The 15,453-nt window shown below is 44.3% G+C and overlaps 1 protein-coding gene across 1 annotated transcript; it reads right to left on the minus strand.

The window, feature by feature from the left end:
* Positions 1–13,292: 13,292 nt before the first annotated feature.
* Positions 13,293–14,826, minus strand: VMO1 (vitelline membrane outer layer 1 homolog). Its single transcript, XM_056491635.1, is given in 4 exon segments — positions 13,293–13,575; positions 14,247–14,344; positions 14,756–14,784; positions 14,787–14,826. Coding segments are annotated over 4 exon segments (450 nt in total).
* Positions 14,827–15,453: the final 627 nt, after the last annotated feature.

Here is a 15,453-nt window from a genome sequence, read left to right on the forward strand (position 1 = left end):
CATGTGTCAACAGATTTAAAGGAGTTTGTAAATTAAGCTGGTGTAGCTGTAATTATGGAAGGAACTGTTCTGCCTTTTTAAAATGCTTTTTCAAATTGACATGAACCCTTTCAAAAATAATATTATTGAACACAAATAATGCAACTTCCAGGGGTTGCTGTGCTCAGAGGAGATTTGGGTTCTTTTGTAAAAAGCTGCTTCTCAGGAGGCAAGGGTGAGGACTTAGCATGGATTTTTGCTGAGATTGTTGCATGCATCCAGGCCAGACTGCAAGATGCTGTTATGATTCCATTTGTAGGACACTGATGGGAAGAGGGCATTAGCATGTGAAACCATTCCTTTGCAATGTAAACAAAGAGCAGAGTGCCTCTTGGTATCCATACTAATAGACCAGCATAACACTGGCAGTTTATTTTCTGAACTGGCTGGCCAGCAAAAATGCTTCTATTCTTTTCTTTTAAAAACAGACAAAAATTGCTTTTCTTGAGAGAAACTCTGACCACTTCAAAAGGGTTTGTTCATTGTGGTCCAGCACATTTTACTGTTTCTTTCTTATGCTAAAATTACTACATTTATCTTCTTAGTGTGAAAATTAGACAAGCACCAAATCAATGCACAGATGTGTGTTTTTGCACTGTTTATTTAATCCCTTACCTGGATTTGGTGTTGCAGGGGAACCTGTGGCAAAAAGCTGAAACCACTTCATTCTGCTAGGGTACAGGTTAATGCTGGGGTGACTCTGAGAATGCAAATGTAAGGTCTCAGATTCTCCTGTGTGGTTCCTGTAAATCCCTGATGACCTTCCTTGCAATGCACAGGGGAGGACGTGCCTTGTCTTTATGCAGCAGAGATCTCAGCACAGTCTCTGGTCAGGGACAGCAGGAGACTGATTTCAGCCTGCCTCTGATTAGGCTGCCCTATTTTCTGCACCTCCCACTCAAAGCCTTGGTATTTCTTGTAAAAGTCTTACTTGGCACAAAATGGTTAATTTTAAAGGAAAATGGCACCTCTGGCAGCAAATCATCCTTCTGGAAAACTGACCAGTCTATCTATTGATACCTTAGTGGTACTAATTTAATTTAATAGGTAGATTTTGCATTTCTGTAGCTCCCATGAGTGTCAAGCAGTGACAGGCAGTACACCCAACCAGCCTTTTTGTATGTGCCTCTGCTTGATGCATGTGTTTAAACTGGGGATTTCCAACACAACAATTGGTGATTGCAGCAAGATAAAATGAGATCCCACTCCTTTTGCTCACTGATCCAGAGAGTTTAAGTCCTTTTGGGAGCAGTGGGTTCCCTCACCTCACCAGAGATGTCACAGCTGCTACAGGATATTCTTGTTCTCCTCCTCAAGCCTGGCAATCTGTGTTAGCCAGTCTTCCAGAGAAGTGTCCTGCTGATGTTGGGAGTCTCCCAGAGGTGGAGACCCTGCTCTTTCCCTGTTTGCCTGCTCTAATAGCTATCCATGTCAAGTTCATATCAGCACCTTATATTTTCCTACTCAAATTTTCCATCTTGAGCATCCAGCTTCTGTAACTCATCATGCCTTCCTCTGCCCTGAGCTTAATGAGCACTAACTGATATTTTCTTCCTATCAAAGTTTTCCAGGTCACAATCAAACAATGACTCAGTTTTATTTCCAGCAGTCTGAACATCCCAAAACTTTTGAAGCTCACATATTTCAGCATTTCTTCTATAAATTACTTTTTTTTTTTTTTTGTGCCTTCTGTGTTTTCAGGAACCTTTCTACATCCTTTATAAAGCCCATGCTTTAGGCTGCAGCATGCCCCTCCCCAAAAGCACCTTCAGAGACTAAAAGAACAGCAGAAGATCCTGGCTCAGATGACTTCCACCCTCATAGTGAAAAATTTCTTCCTAACATCTAATCTAAATCTACCCTCTTTCACTTTAAATCCATTGCTTACTGTCCTCTCACTGCATGCCCTTGTAAAAAGTTCCTTTCCAGCTTCCTTGTAAGATTTTGCTATATTTGTGCAGTTATGTTCTTTGAGCCAAATATTTAACTTAAGTGCAATTGTTTACTAAGATAAATTAAAGTTTCATCTGGTAAAGGACAGATATTCCTACATGCTATTACAATCCTGGATGGGATAATGTTTGGTAAAACACCAGCAACTGAGGAGCAGGGCTGTGAAACACAGAGTATTACCAAATGTTTTGATTGCTCCACATCTTCATCTCTGAAGAAGGAAAGGTGAAGCATGGAAAGAGTACCCAGTGTACAGGTAAGTGACAGTGCATTTTGCAGAGCTGGGCATAGAGCATAGTTTATAACATCCTTCCCTGGTGCTTTTCAGGCCCCATCACGTCCAAATTATGTATTTCCATGAAATTTGCATTCCTTCAACCTTTTTTTTTCTTAAAGGCCTATTTCACATCAGCATCCTTCTGCAGAAGAGCTCTGTATTGATAGACAGCAAAAGCAATAGCAGTACATGATCAGTCACCTGCTGAACATACAGATAGTGTGGCAGTATATACTATAATATAAAATATTGAGGAGAAATTGCTGCAGCACTTCCCTAGGTGTTGTCCAGCTGGTGAGCCCAGCAGGATTGCTGCTTGCAGGGGTGTTGCACTTTGTGCATTGTCAGTGACTCGTGCTGTCAGCTAAAACAAAGCAAACCACTCCAAGACAGGTCAGGGATTTTGAAGAACACTGTTTGCACACTGTGTTTGCACATCCTCTTTCATGATCCCCCAGCCCCAGCTGGAAGCACAGCAGAGTGGGATCTCACTCTGGGCTGGGAAGTTTGATGTTTGCTGCTTTTCTTCTCTCGACTTAACAGCCAGAGTTAGCACATTGATGAGGCAGCTCACAGGTCACCACTGTGCTCTGTAGTCAGAGTTGCTGCTGACAAATGAATCAGCTCACAGGGGGACAGCTGTTGCCATGGGGGATCCAGTGCTCCTCTCCTCAAAATGCCACTTCCTGGGGCTGAAAGCAACAGCCTGGCACAGTCAAGAGGTCACAGAGATGCTCCTGCAGGTAAGGCAGAATTTCAGGTTTCTTGCCATTCCCAGCAACCCATCCTCCTCCTTCCCTGCAGCAGCATGCAGGAGGAGACTTCTGCCTTTGGAGACCTTCTGCTTCTGCTGTACCTTGGTGAGTTCAGATGAATCTTATGTCCTCAGCACTCCACACAGTGACTAATGTTAGCACACAGCCAGCATCTGCATGATTCAGGGCTCTGAGAGACAGAGTGAAGTGGGGGCAGGGTGAATGAGCACATGGATGGCATATCTCAAACTCCAGTGATGGGCAAATGATTCCTTTTCTGGGAGTGCTTAAAAGGACTGGGAATACACCAACCAGTACTGCTTTTGAAGATTGCCTGGAGGTGATTCTCGGGGTCCACAAGAGAAAAATGCTCTAGGAAAGCACTTGGCACCCTCATGGAGATTGGCAGAAAGAGCTCATGGAACCTCCTCAATAGAAGTCCAGAAAAAGTATCCAGGCTTTAAAGCATAATACCAAAATCAAGATCCAACCCAAAGCTGGTCCTTGGCTCACAGGCATTCAGCCAAGAGGTACTTGGTGGAAAATCAAAACTTGGTCATAAAAGCAATATTCACTTCAGACTGGTCATAGTAAATAGTCATCTAAGCTGCTATGTAGCTCTAAACATCTCTCTCCCAACATGCTGGATTCCTAGGGGCCCTTTGTCCTTTAATCTAAGCAGAAAATTGATTTCTTTGTGGTTAATGTTGCTGCAAAGAAGGAAAGTAAGCATCCTTAACACTCTGGAAGTTCTTGCTATGTCAGGTGTGCCCCAGCATGTCTAGAGGCTTGCAGGAAGCTGAAAAGTGCTGCAGGCAATGGCTGGTCAGAGGGACAGCAAACTTCCCTTCTGAGGTGGATCAAATTTTCATTTGCTGTTCCACTCTTTTCATATCTGAAAAATCTGACTAGGACTCCTCACCAGATCTGGAATGTGTCTGCAGTCCTGTGTCTTGGGAGAGCTGGTGGCATTGTCTCACCTCAGTTGCAATTAAGTGTCATCCAGCTTTGGCCATTTGGATCAGCCAAAGGATGAGATCTGAATTGCAGTTTATCTGATTAATAGCTTTGTCTTCATAGGTACCTCTGAAACTTGAAAGGGAGACACTGTCATTTGCATGCCTCTGGTCTTCAGTAAGGACTTACCTTCTGCTTGTGGAGTTTTGTGAAGTTTTTTCCTTTCTCTAACACTCTCAGGAGGTGGCATGCACTTGCAGTAATGCTAGAGAAGCACTTTCTGCTGAGCTCTCTGTTCCTTGATTAATTGGGGTACATATCCTACATGACAGAGGCTCCTCTTATTTAATGGTCTCTAGCAGAAACTGGGGGAAAGGCTCATAAGAACAGGTCTCTGAGACCCATTTTTCATCAGACACATCACAAAGCCATCAAAATCCATGGCTGTGTCCTGCATTTGCCTGCATGCAGAGGTGATGCTGCCAGGCAGTGCCACCCCTAGCTGGTGCTTCCATCCCAGCACAGCAGAGAGCCTGGCTCTCCATATCACCACCATTTGATGCAGCTCCTGCAGCATCACTATCAGTGCTGAAATCAAGGACACAGCTTCCAGTGAATGGAAACAGGACACTTGTCATGTTGTCATATGAAATAGGCTCTAATTGAATTACATCATTGTATTACTGTTCTTTATTCATCTCCTGAAGCTTAGTCCCTCAAAGGACAATTACAATGCAGAGTGCATGCTATAAATATCTATGCAAAAAGACCACAAGTCTCCTTGGGAAGAGGAGTTTAAACTATAATTGCCTATTCACTCCTGGTTTTCCTGCAGCTTTTATGCCATAATTTCTTCCACTGATTTTTTGGACACCATCAAAGACATTGCCTCCCTGCCCACCATTGCCTCTCCATCTTTTTCCTGTATTGATTGAATCCAGGCTATTTGAGCTCAGGATGGTTTCTCACAGTGGGAGCACACATGACACAGCTAGCAGTGCTACCTGCAGCTGCCTTCTGATACCTGCAGCTCAGGAACATGCTCCCAGATTAGCTTCTTCACAGGAAAGCCAGTGCAAAGGAGCAGAGCCAGAGCAGCAGGAAGCTCGTTGGAAGTGACAAACACCACTTCAGAGGCTCACACTGCTCCAGAGTATGGATCAGGCTCAACCAGCTCAAACTCCTACCCCAGTACAACCGCTGGTCTCACCTACTGAGGTCCTGCACAGGTGTTAAAGGAACCTTTCTCCTGCTGCAATAGCTCACAAGCATCCAGAGTGTCCCACCACAGGAGTCCCCATCCTCTACTTGTTCAGGAATTGCTCTTTGCCATCCCTCCTTCCATGCAGCACAGGGCTTGGGGGGGTCTTGCCTCAAGGGACAGTTTCCCTTCACCCTACCTGATAGTGGGTTCAGCTCCTTCATCAGTCCCTTCACCTGGAGGTTCAGTATTTTGAATGGAGCTTAACTCTGGCAGAGACATGTAGATCATGCCTGTAGAGTTCCCAACCAGCTCCAAGGGTACCCTGGCCTTGCCAGAGCAAATATACATCAACTGCCAATCTGCCTGGGACTTTCTGACATTAAGCTATCTTGAACCAGAGTTGAAATTAATTGGCTTTTTAAAAACCCCCAAAGTTTAAGGAAGTAACTCCTATCCTTGGAGGTAAGTATGGGGACATGAAACAATAGCTCATCACAGCTGTTTCTCAGTCTGTTTTAGCCTCAAGACAGTGTTTGTGTCCTCTCTCAAGCCCCACTCACTCCCCTTATGCAGAGCCCTCCTGAGCTGGGTGTCACCCCAGGATGAAAGAGGACAGCTCTAACAAGAGCTGCTCACCCCCCTCCTTCTCTCCCCATGCCAGGAGCATGGAAGGGACAGCCCTCCTCCCTCCCTGTCTGCTCTGCCCCAAGGAAAGCATGCAGGGAACTGGGGAGGGATTTTGCCCCATGGAAGCAGAGAGTCCCCAGAGCAGCTGCCACTCCTCAGGTCTCTACCAGCCAGCCCAGCTGGGAAGGCTGAGCTCAGTCACAGGGATGTAATGAGAGCTGACAACTGTTCTGTGCTCCCACATGAAGTGGAGATGATGCAGAGTCTGGGAGTTCTGTGTCCAGGCTGGCTCCTGGCTGGGGACAAGGCCATCTGCTTTGCAGAAGGGACTGTCACAGACAGCCCCCAGTGTCTGGGGGCTGTGACCCAGCCATCAGTGCCATTAATACCCACTGGTCATCCACTGCCAGCAGCCCTGAATCAGCTCCTTGGGAGATTTTTCTTGCTCTGCCTGGAATGATAACCTAACTCCAAGCTGAAAGAACTGCATTTTACCCTTTAAACAGAGAACAAACAGGGTTGGGTTATTCCTGAACATCAGACCTTTTTCAAACAGAAGCAGAAGACAAGGACATTGTCACTGATGGACTATAAATTACAGGGGTGTCCATATTCACTCAGGTAAGTTCCACCTGAGGGCACTGCAGTTCATATATCTGTCATTCATAATAAATAATTCTAGCAGCAAATTCAGCCCAACACCTGCTTCTGTTTAATTTTAAGTGTTGAAAGTGACAAAACTATTCATGCACCTGCATTAAACTTATGTTCAGCTGCTTAAACAAATTGCAGCAGCATTATATATTTAAACTTTAGCAAAAAAAAGAACTTTATACAGTGTTAATTAGATGAATCATTATAGTTTTGTCTGGATTTTATTTCAACTCGCTCTGCTCACGTTCTTGAAGACACTAAAAGAGTAGGCAGGGTTAAACACAGATCTGTGAGAACTCATCCTCCTAGTGAGTTCACAGAATCATTAAGGTTGGAAAAACCTCCAAGATCATCAAGTCCAACCACTGACCAAACACCATCATCCAAGTAACCACAGCACTTAGTGCCACACCCAGACATTTATTGAACACTTCCAGGGATGGTGACTCCCCCACCTCCCTGGGCAGCCTGTTCCAGTACCTCACCACCCTCTGGAAAAAATTATTCCTGATGCTCAACCTGAACATTCCCTGGCACAACCTGAGGACATTTCTTCTTGTCCTGTCCCTGGTTGCCTGGGAGAAATGACTGATCCCTGTTTAGCTAAAACATCCCTTCCCTTCAGAGAGCAATAAGGTCCCTCCTGAGCCTCCTTTACCCCAAGATAATGGAAATGAATAGGGTCCTAAGCTGCTAAAAGAAATGAGGTGAAACTGCAAAAGAGGAAACAGACTTCCAGGGGGAAATCCTTCTGCCTAGAGAATCCCTGTTACATGCTGGTAGTCCCAGCTATTAAGGAGAACATTTAAAACCCATCATGAAGAACACTTGAAAATGCACAACATAAAGCAATATAGGCCTGGGGAAGAGATCATCAGCATAATTATTGTTTCTGTTCCTGTGGGTTTTGCACTCACTGACATGCTTTGGGAACACAATTAAGGTCTTTTCACCAATAGCTCATACAGCTCTGTAAGGTTTCTCTAGAGCTTTTTAAAACTGAGCTTGCAGGGAAAAGGGATTCCAGAAAATGTCTGAATGCTGTGAGGCAATTCTGCTGTGTGGGATTTAAACTTATTTTGCCCCATGTGAGAAACTTGACTGGGTGACAACTGTGGCATTCTTTTTGTCAGCATAAAAAAATGGTTTGACTATTCACTGTGTATTTTCCAGGTCTGTGAAAGCTTTTGGGGATTATGCTGGAAGAAAGATCTAGTTATGTTTCTATGGGAACCATAACACTTATATAAAAGCCTGCTTAACAAGCAAGAGTGTGGCACTGTATCTCATTCAAGGTGAGCCACCTCTGAGATAACTCATTGATAAACTTCCTGCTGGGTTTTAAAGTCTGGGAGGACACCAGTGGGTTTCTTACACCTCTAATAGGAGTGAGACTCAGCAGGTACTGCTGATAACTACTTAGCACCGTGGCATGGGTGCTATAATCTCACATGGAAAGTCACAGTCATTTGGTTGGACTTCAGAGGAAATTTTTCATCAGGTTTTTTATACAGTAATGATTCCCAAGTTTATGTCTTTCTTACTCATCCCCTGCTTCAGAGATGTGCAACTTCACTACCTCCAGCATAACCCAGAGGAGAAACACAGTTAATGTTTTTTTCCATAAAACACTGATGTGTTCCCAGATATTTGTTTGAAAAAACCTAGACATAGAAGTGATATTTTCTTCATTTAAGTACTACCTTTCCTGAGATGAACATCTCCTTTAAAATTAGAAAAGCTTTTTCCCCTAGACACTGCTCTTCCCAGCAAGCACACAGAAGCTGCTGTCACAGTGAAGTACCAACACCGTGGCTAGCAGGAGACAGAATTTATTTTTGTCTTTTCTCCTCAGAAAAGAACATGTTCAAATCAGATTTTAGAATCTAGTTCATGTTTTCAACTGACAGCACTTCTAGCCATGTTGTGGATTCTGTAGCAATACTAGAATTACTAAAGGTGGTCTCATTTGATAAGTGGCAAAAGCTGAGACAGAAAGTTGCTTTCAAAATTACTTCTGGTTATCTCACCACTAAAAGTTCACTGACATAAAAAAAACTGCTGGTGCAAGGATTGAAGGCTATTCTTGACACAACATCAGATTGAGGAATTAATTTTTTAACCTACTTCTACTACTTTCAAAAGTGAAATTGGTTAATTTATTTTTGAATGCATGAAGAGACTCCTTTAGGGTAAGAGTGGCCCTTTCTGGATTTAACAAAGCCAGCTATGTAGAGTTCTGTCCATGGACTGCTAAGTCATTCACAGACAGCTGCAGAATGCTTCCCTGAGAAAGGAAGAGCAGAAACACAAAGGGAGTGTCTCAGGCCTGTTCAGGGCCAGATCCTGAAATGACTCACACAGTAACCTGACTTCTCATTCTGTCCTGCTCCCTCTGAAAATGTTCTTTTTCACAAACCAGGTTGATAAACTCCTGCACGTGTTCTTGCAGCACTGCCGCTTTTTCCTTTTCTACACAGCACTGAGGAGGTCACTGGTGTCCATTTTGCTGCTTTATGCTCATTAAGAAATGCTCCAAACTACCACTGCCCCATTGCTACTGCTGGGCTGGCATTGAGTGATCAAAAATAAATCTGTGTTGGGGGTTTCAGAAGCTCCTCTCTGTTGGAGGGGCCCAGCTGCTCGTGGAGCCAAATGTCACCCAGCTGCCAAAGCCACCAAGCCTTGGCAAGCAGCACAGGGACAGTCTGTGTTGGAAGGGGCTATGAGGGGACTGATGTCTACCAAGCTTTGCTCCAGTAGAACATGGAAAGCTCAGGAAACGTGCAAAAGTCTCTGAGAAAGATTCTGCTTTATCTGCCCTAGAGCAATATTTCTTCTACACATCTGATGTTGCTGCCTTGCTGCTAATCGTGTTTATGCATTGGCAGACAGCTCATTTGTTCCCCCCAGCTTCCACTGAGCCAGCTACTCCTTCTTCCTGCCAGGACAGCAGCTTCTAACATTATTTCTGGAGGCTGCACTGCCTTGGGTAGGCTCCCTTTCTGCAGAGATGAAGACACAGCAGGCAGGCACAAACCACACAACAACTCCTCAAACAAAAAGTGTTTGAGCACAATACTGTAAATACTCAGTCTTGTGGGACAAAGGCATGCCCACAGGCTCAGTGTTGTGGGGGAGCATGGAAGCCAGAATTCAATCCTTCATGAATCACCTCTCCAGAGTCCTGATGTTTTTCTTTTCATGACCCGTAGGTTAATGTTCTCTGCTTCTCACATTCTGTAACAACATTTCCAGATAATGATACTCAGAAAATTCAAAATCAGATGGTTTTAGCTGTTTTTCCATTGGCAATCACACTAGTTAATTCGGGTTGGTTTCATGGGGTTGGAAAACTTGTTAACTGTGACAGGTTGAGCATGAACTGCATGGTGCACTCATCATGTATAGTATTATCAATGAGATATAGCTAAAGCATCCTCTGGTGTTTCCTCTGCAGCTCACAAAACTAACAACTTAAGCTTCAGAGCACTTTTGATGGATGGAATATGGAATATTTTGATGGATGTTCCTGTGCAACAGGAACAATATGGCCACAAAGGCTAGGATTTCTAGGGTTTCATCTTTCTCAGAGGCAGGCTCAAAGCTCGGTTCACTGGAGCACTGCTAACAGCAGATCTGGTCTTGGTCTGATTCAGCCTTATTGAATAGAATTGGCTTTTAAAAATCACTTCAGGAAAGCTCCAGGGCTTCTGCTTCTGCCAGCTCCCTGGGAGCTGTGCCACGTGTGCATGGATCAGTGGAAAACTCCTCCTTGCCTTCCCCAAGGCTGCTCATGCCCCAGATCCAAAATTGCCACGTTATCACTAGATTCAGGGATAATTCGTGCTTGGTCCTTGGTGTTGCCCACCAGTCCCACCAACATTCCACAGGAGCTGTGTGTAAGTTCTTTGGTGACATATTCCTGACTCATAGATGTGCCAGAGACACACACAGACACTTTTTAAGTCATGCAGATGTAGCTACTCACACAGTCCAGCTATGCACATTTTCAGCCACACCAGCTCCAGCACACTTAGATTATGGTTTCACACCTTCATTTCTGTTATAAGAGTGATTTACTTCACTCTGAGTGAAGTAAATGCCTGAGACCAAACTTTCTAGTTTCTGTATGACCCATGTATTGCAAGTGGACCATCAGAGGACACCCAGTTGATCCATCAATATTCAGATGATAAAAAAATAACCATTGGATTTTTAAGTTGCTGATAAGTACATGAGAAAGTATGTGAGGAGGAGATGTTATTCTGTTTTCCAAACATTTCTTGGAACAGCTCTCATTTGGAGAGTCTATTCACACTCAGTTGGGAAGCTGTGTCACACCTGGCACAACAGGAAAGCATAGAAGGTCAGTTTTGCTGGCACTGTGAATAATTCTTCCCACAGTGAAACCTCAAAATGTAACTGAATCATTGGTTTGCAGAGAAAGAGCAGATGTTCAGAGACTTCCAGCCTGCATTACCCTCTGGAGAAGGAATGTGCAATGTGAAGCTCAAGTTTTCCATCATGCACATTTACATGTGCATACACATAAATAACAAAACAGGTACTGATTCTTGAACAAATCATTTAGAAGAAATGCCATTTGTCCTTTCAAGCACTTCAGCTGACTAGCATTGGTCATTCCAAAAATTAACTCACTCAGAAAACTTCTCTGTATGGAGAGGATGAACTATGAACTACCTGACCTTTGTTCCCACACATAGCTGGCTGCACACACAACTTAGGTTCACTCAGTATATCTTTCAAAAAAACACAACTTACATGCTAAAACAAAAGCATTTAAAATGTCCTGTTGTGAGATTTGCTGCTGACACTGATCACACAGTGCTATAGCATTCATACTTGATGGTTTTTGCTTGTCCAACATGCTCTGGTGGAAGCTGACCAGGAGTTGGCCCTCTAAGTTTTCTGTGAAGTGCATGGAGCTGCCTCAGCAAGGGGATTCCCCAGGCTTTGGAACAGGGTGCAGATAATCATGTCACCATGATTCCTGCTCACTTTCATCAAATTAAGCCTGTTTTGCTTAGATCAGTGCAGCTATTTTTACTTTTATGTCCTCAAATGTTGCCTCACTAATTATACTGGATGTCAGTTTGCAAGCTGAAATTATTCCTGTTTCACAGGAAAATGAAAGCTGAGCAACTAGATGCAAACTAAAATTTGTCCTCTTGTGGGGCTTGAAAACAGTCATTTTGGAAGTTAAGATTTGGTGTGGACACTGCTAACTTCAGTGAACTGTGACAGCATCAGAATTTATTTGTAGTTAATTTGGTTCACCTTGTTAAAAAAAGGTTGTGATTTTGGGGTTGTTTTTGTTGGGTAGGTTTTTTTTGGGGGGGGTTGCTTTTTTTTTTTTTTTTTTTTTTTGTGCTACTTGATAGAGCAGAGGGGTTATATGTTTATTGAGCTCTGAATATATGATAAATACAGATTTTTTTCAGAAACTCCCAAATTGAGATGGAAGCTGCAAAATGGTTCTTAAGTTGACAATCAGTATTTCAAGTGATGACTGGGCTGGTTTTACAAAATAAGCATTTCTTTAATAAAACACTTGCACACTTAAAATGTCTGCAATCAAGTGGAGGACAGAAAGCAGTTAAAGGATCATTTAGAAATACCAAATGTTAAGAAATAAGTCAAATCCTGAGATTAAACAAATCAGAAATATGAAAATTGGCAGTAGAAGGTCTTTTTTTAATAAAATAATTTAAATGCAGGAATTTTTCTGAGATTCTTCTTACACTGTGGAAGCTTTGCTGAAGTGGAAGAAAATACAATTTTTATTTGAGTATGCAGAGATGCATAATGAGGGAATAGCAACAGCTACACTTCCTAAAAGGTGCTCAGAGAGGCAGCAAGTCTTCTCAAAGTCTTGCCAGAGAGGCTTGGTAGCTTGATAGAGAGTGATAATGATCTCCAAACATTATTTTTCTCTGAACAGAGAGTACATCTAGTGTATCAAGGTAATAACTTCCAGCTTACCCAGCAAATTGGAGCATAAAGAATGGATGAATGACATGGAGTTTATTTTTAGTTAGGATTCACCCCCATTCTATTTAAAGCATGAAGCCCAGAGGCAGCAAACAAAATCTGAGTCCCATGAGGATGTTTTGCCCTGGCAGCCAGGGGAGCCAGCAGAGCACCCTGCAGAGCAGCAGCAAGGCAGGCCTGGGGACACCCAGGTGGCTCAGAGACACACAGGTGAATGCTCAGTGTGAACTCACTTTCTAGCCATGTTTCCTAAGGCAGGAGCTGGCAGATTGCCTGTAAAAAAGCATGTACTAATCTCGAGGCAATTCAAGCCAGGAGTGAGCAGTGACAGCAAACCTTTGATGCTTCTCAGGAGCCCACCCAAACTTCTGTTTCACCCTGTTTGTCTCTCATTACTTGTTTTGGCTTTGGTCAGAAGCTTCAAATAGACTCTAATACCCATTCTTCCCTGTTTGTTATATCAACAGATCAAGTATTTCTTCAAATAAGGGAAAAATGGGCAGACCAAACCTCAAAGAAACTTGCCAGTCAGAGAAAAAGAAAGTTGAGAAATCTGACAGCTCTGAGCACTTCCTAGAGGCTGAGCACTTTCACAGCAACATACCAGTACATGATGCAATAATTTGGCTATGCTAACATAGCAGTAGCTGTAAAAGACATCATCTTCTAAGGCACTGGCCAGAACAGCAAGATGCAAGCAGCCAAAACATCACAGGCATGTCCCAGGATAAAGCCAGAGGAAAGCTTTACTGATACTTCACTTGCTGTGGGATATGGGACGTGTAGGCAGTGATGAAGGTGGAGCAAGTGCTCATTTGCAGCAAAACTTCACATTGTTGAGTGCTGTGTCATCCTGAAGTCCCTGTGGGGGCTCTACCTTGGTCTGGAGACCACATATCTTGCAGCTGTTGGTCCACGGGCCAAAGGTGCCCCATGACAGCCCATCACCCGCCAGCACAGCTTCATCTGAGCATCTGAACTGGATGTTGTTGGCTGCTGTGTCATCACCTACTCCCTGGGACTCCTCTGTTCTCAGTGAAAAGGAGATCAAGTAGCCTCCAGGGCAAACTTGGAAGCTGGTCCAGGAGCCCCATCTGAAAAAAAAGCAGATGGGAAAATGTCTGGGCTCTGTGAGCTGCTGGGAAATGCTCCTTCTCCTCCTCATGCTGCTCTGAAGCTTAACTCTTCTTTGACACAGCATCCTGCTGCAGACAGGGGCCCCTTACTTTCTCCTTTTGTTTTCCTTGCCTTCCAAAGGTATACTTCTCTCTTCATTGATATCTCATTGGAAAACACCAGGAAGTCTGAGGTTGGATAATTTTGGTTCTGGTGGAAACTCTGAGGGCAGCCTGAGCACGTGTTTTGTGAGGAATCCCTGGCATGTGTGACAGGCACACCCCAGGCAGACAGGAGAGCAGCCAGGGGTGCAGGACTGTTCCCTGCAGCAGGGCCAGGGCTTGGACCAGGCAGTTTCTAAATCCATGGTTAGAAACCCTTCCAAAGAAAGGCTCTAGCCCTGGGACCATACTTCAGGTGTTCACAGTGCTCTGCAAAAAATCCAAGGGCAAACAAAAAAGTGGTAAAATGAGGTAATCATATTTAATAATCCTCAAAATTAATGAAAAGCAACCCCTAACCACTTGTTTTAATTCACTAAACTGCAGCACCATGTGTACAGCAAGTCGGAGAGAAGAAACCCCTGCAAATGGTGACACCCATGAGTGTTTTGCATGACAAGCAGGAGGGAAAGCACAGTGTCACTTACTCCCCAACCAGGGACTCAATGGTTATTGAGTCATCCTGACAGTGCAGGCGTATGCCATTCAGAGCAGTGTCATCTCTTCCAAACTGGTCAGGCTCCATCTGCAACAGAAGTCACACAGGGACAGAGGTAAAGGCAAAGGGGCAAGGGACCAGTAAAAGTCCTTTACATGCCTGTTGTAAACAGTCCCACCTCCTTTCTGTGATGGGAAATAGGAAATGCCTTGGGAAGCACATCGGGAGAGATGGCTGTCACTGGGAACCACCTAACCCTTGTAACATGCTCTTTGTGTTTTCTACTTCTGACCCAACAGGCCAGGCAGAGTCTCAGACTCTCAGGAGAGACACTGGTGGCAGATGCCTTTTTCCTGGAATCCAGATTTTCACATCCATGTGACTTCTGCCAGCACCATCAGCCACATGAAGACTCCTTGTTTCATTTACAGAGCATCATACTCAAGAAGAGGAAACCTGCAGAAAATGCAGGAGCTGGTAGGGAAGGGAGAGCCTTACCTTGAGAGCGAATCCACTGGCGTGGCCGTGGGGCAGAACTGGCGGCTGCCCCAGCGGCCCCAGAGCTTCATCCCTCGTGCTCTGCATCTGCTGGAGAGGGCTGGTATGGGCTGGGGAATTTATACCCTGCCTGCCTTTCCCTGCCAGCCTGTTGACAAACACCACTGGAACAATAGTTTCCACCCAGGCGGTGACACAGCACTTGCTGACCTGCTCCCAGTGCCCATGAGGATCCTCTGGGAGTTCAGCAGCTGGCACACAGCAGAGAAAGTGGCCACAGGTGTGTCCACCACCACTGAAGGGCTATGGGACTCCTTGCTCTGCCCCTGCTAGAAGAGCAGCAGGTAGCAGAATATCCATTTCTGCTCCTGGCTACACTGGTATTTGGCCATGGGAATGTTTGCCTTCTGAGAGTAGTTGCTATTTGGCAAGGAAGGTCAAACTAGGTGAAGAAACATAAGGGACCTGGTCTGGAACAAAGAACAGGTAAACTCAAGCCCTGTGTCTCCCAATACCTCCTGTTGAATAGGATTCCTGGGAACCTCAACAAATTAGGTAATTTATGGGTTTTAATATCCTTTTTTTCAATAGCCTTTTTTATCTCAAGAAAAAACTGTATGCTTTGCTTTTGCAGCTTACCCAAAGTTAGATATTCTGGGATGCCCACAGTGATTCAAATGGGGACAAGTTGTAAGGCA

The sequence above is a fragment of the Oenanthe melanoleuca genome, chromosome 1 (assembly GCF_029582105.1).
Source record: "Oenanthe melanoleuca isolate GR-GAL-2019-014 chromosome 1, OMel1.0, whole genome shotgun sequence".
Lineage (NCBI taxonomy): Eukaryota > Metazoa > Chordata > Aves > Passeriformes > Muscicapidae > Oenanthe > Oenanthe melanoleuca.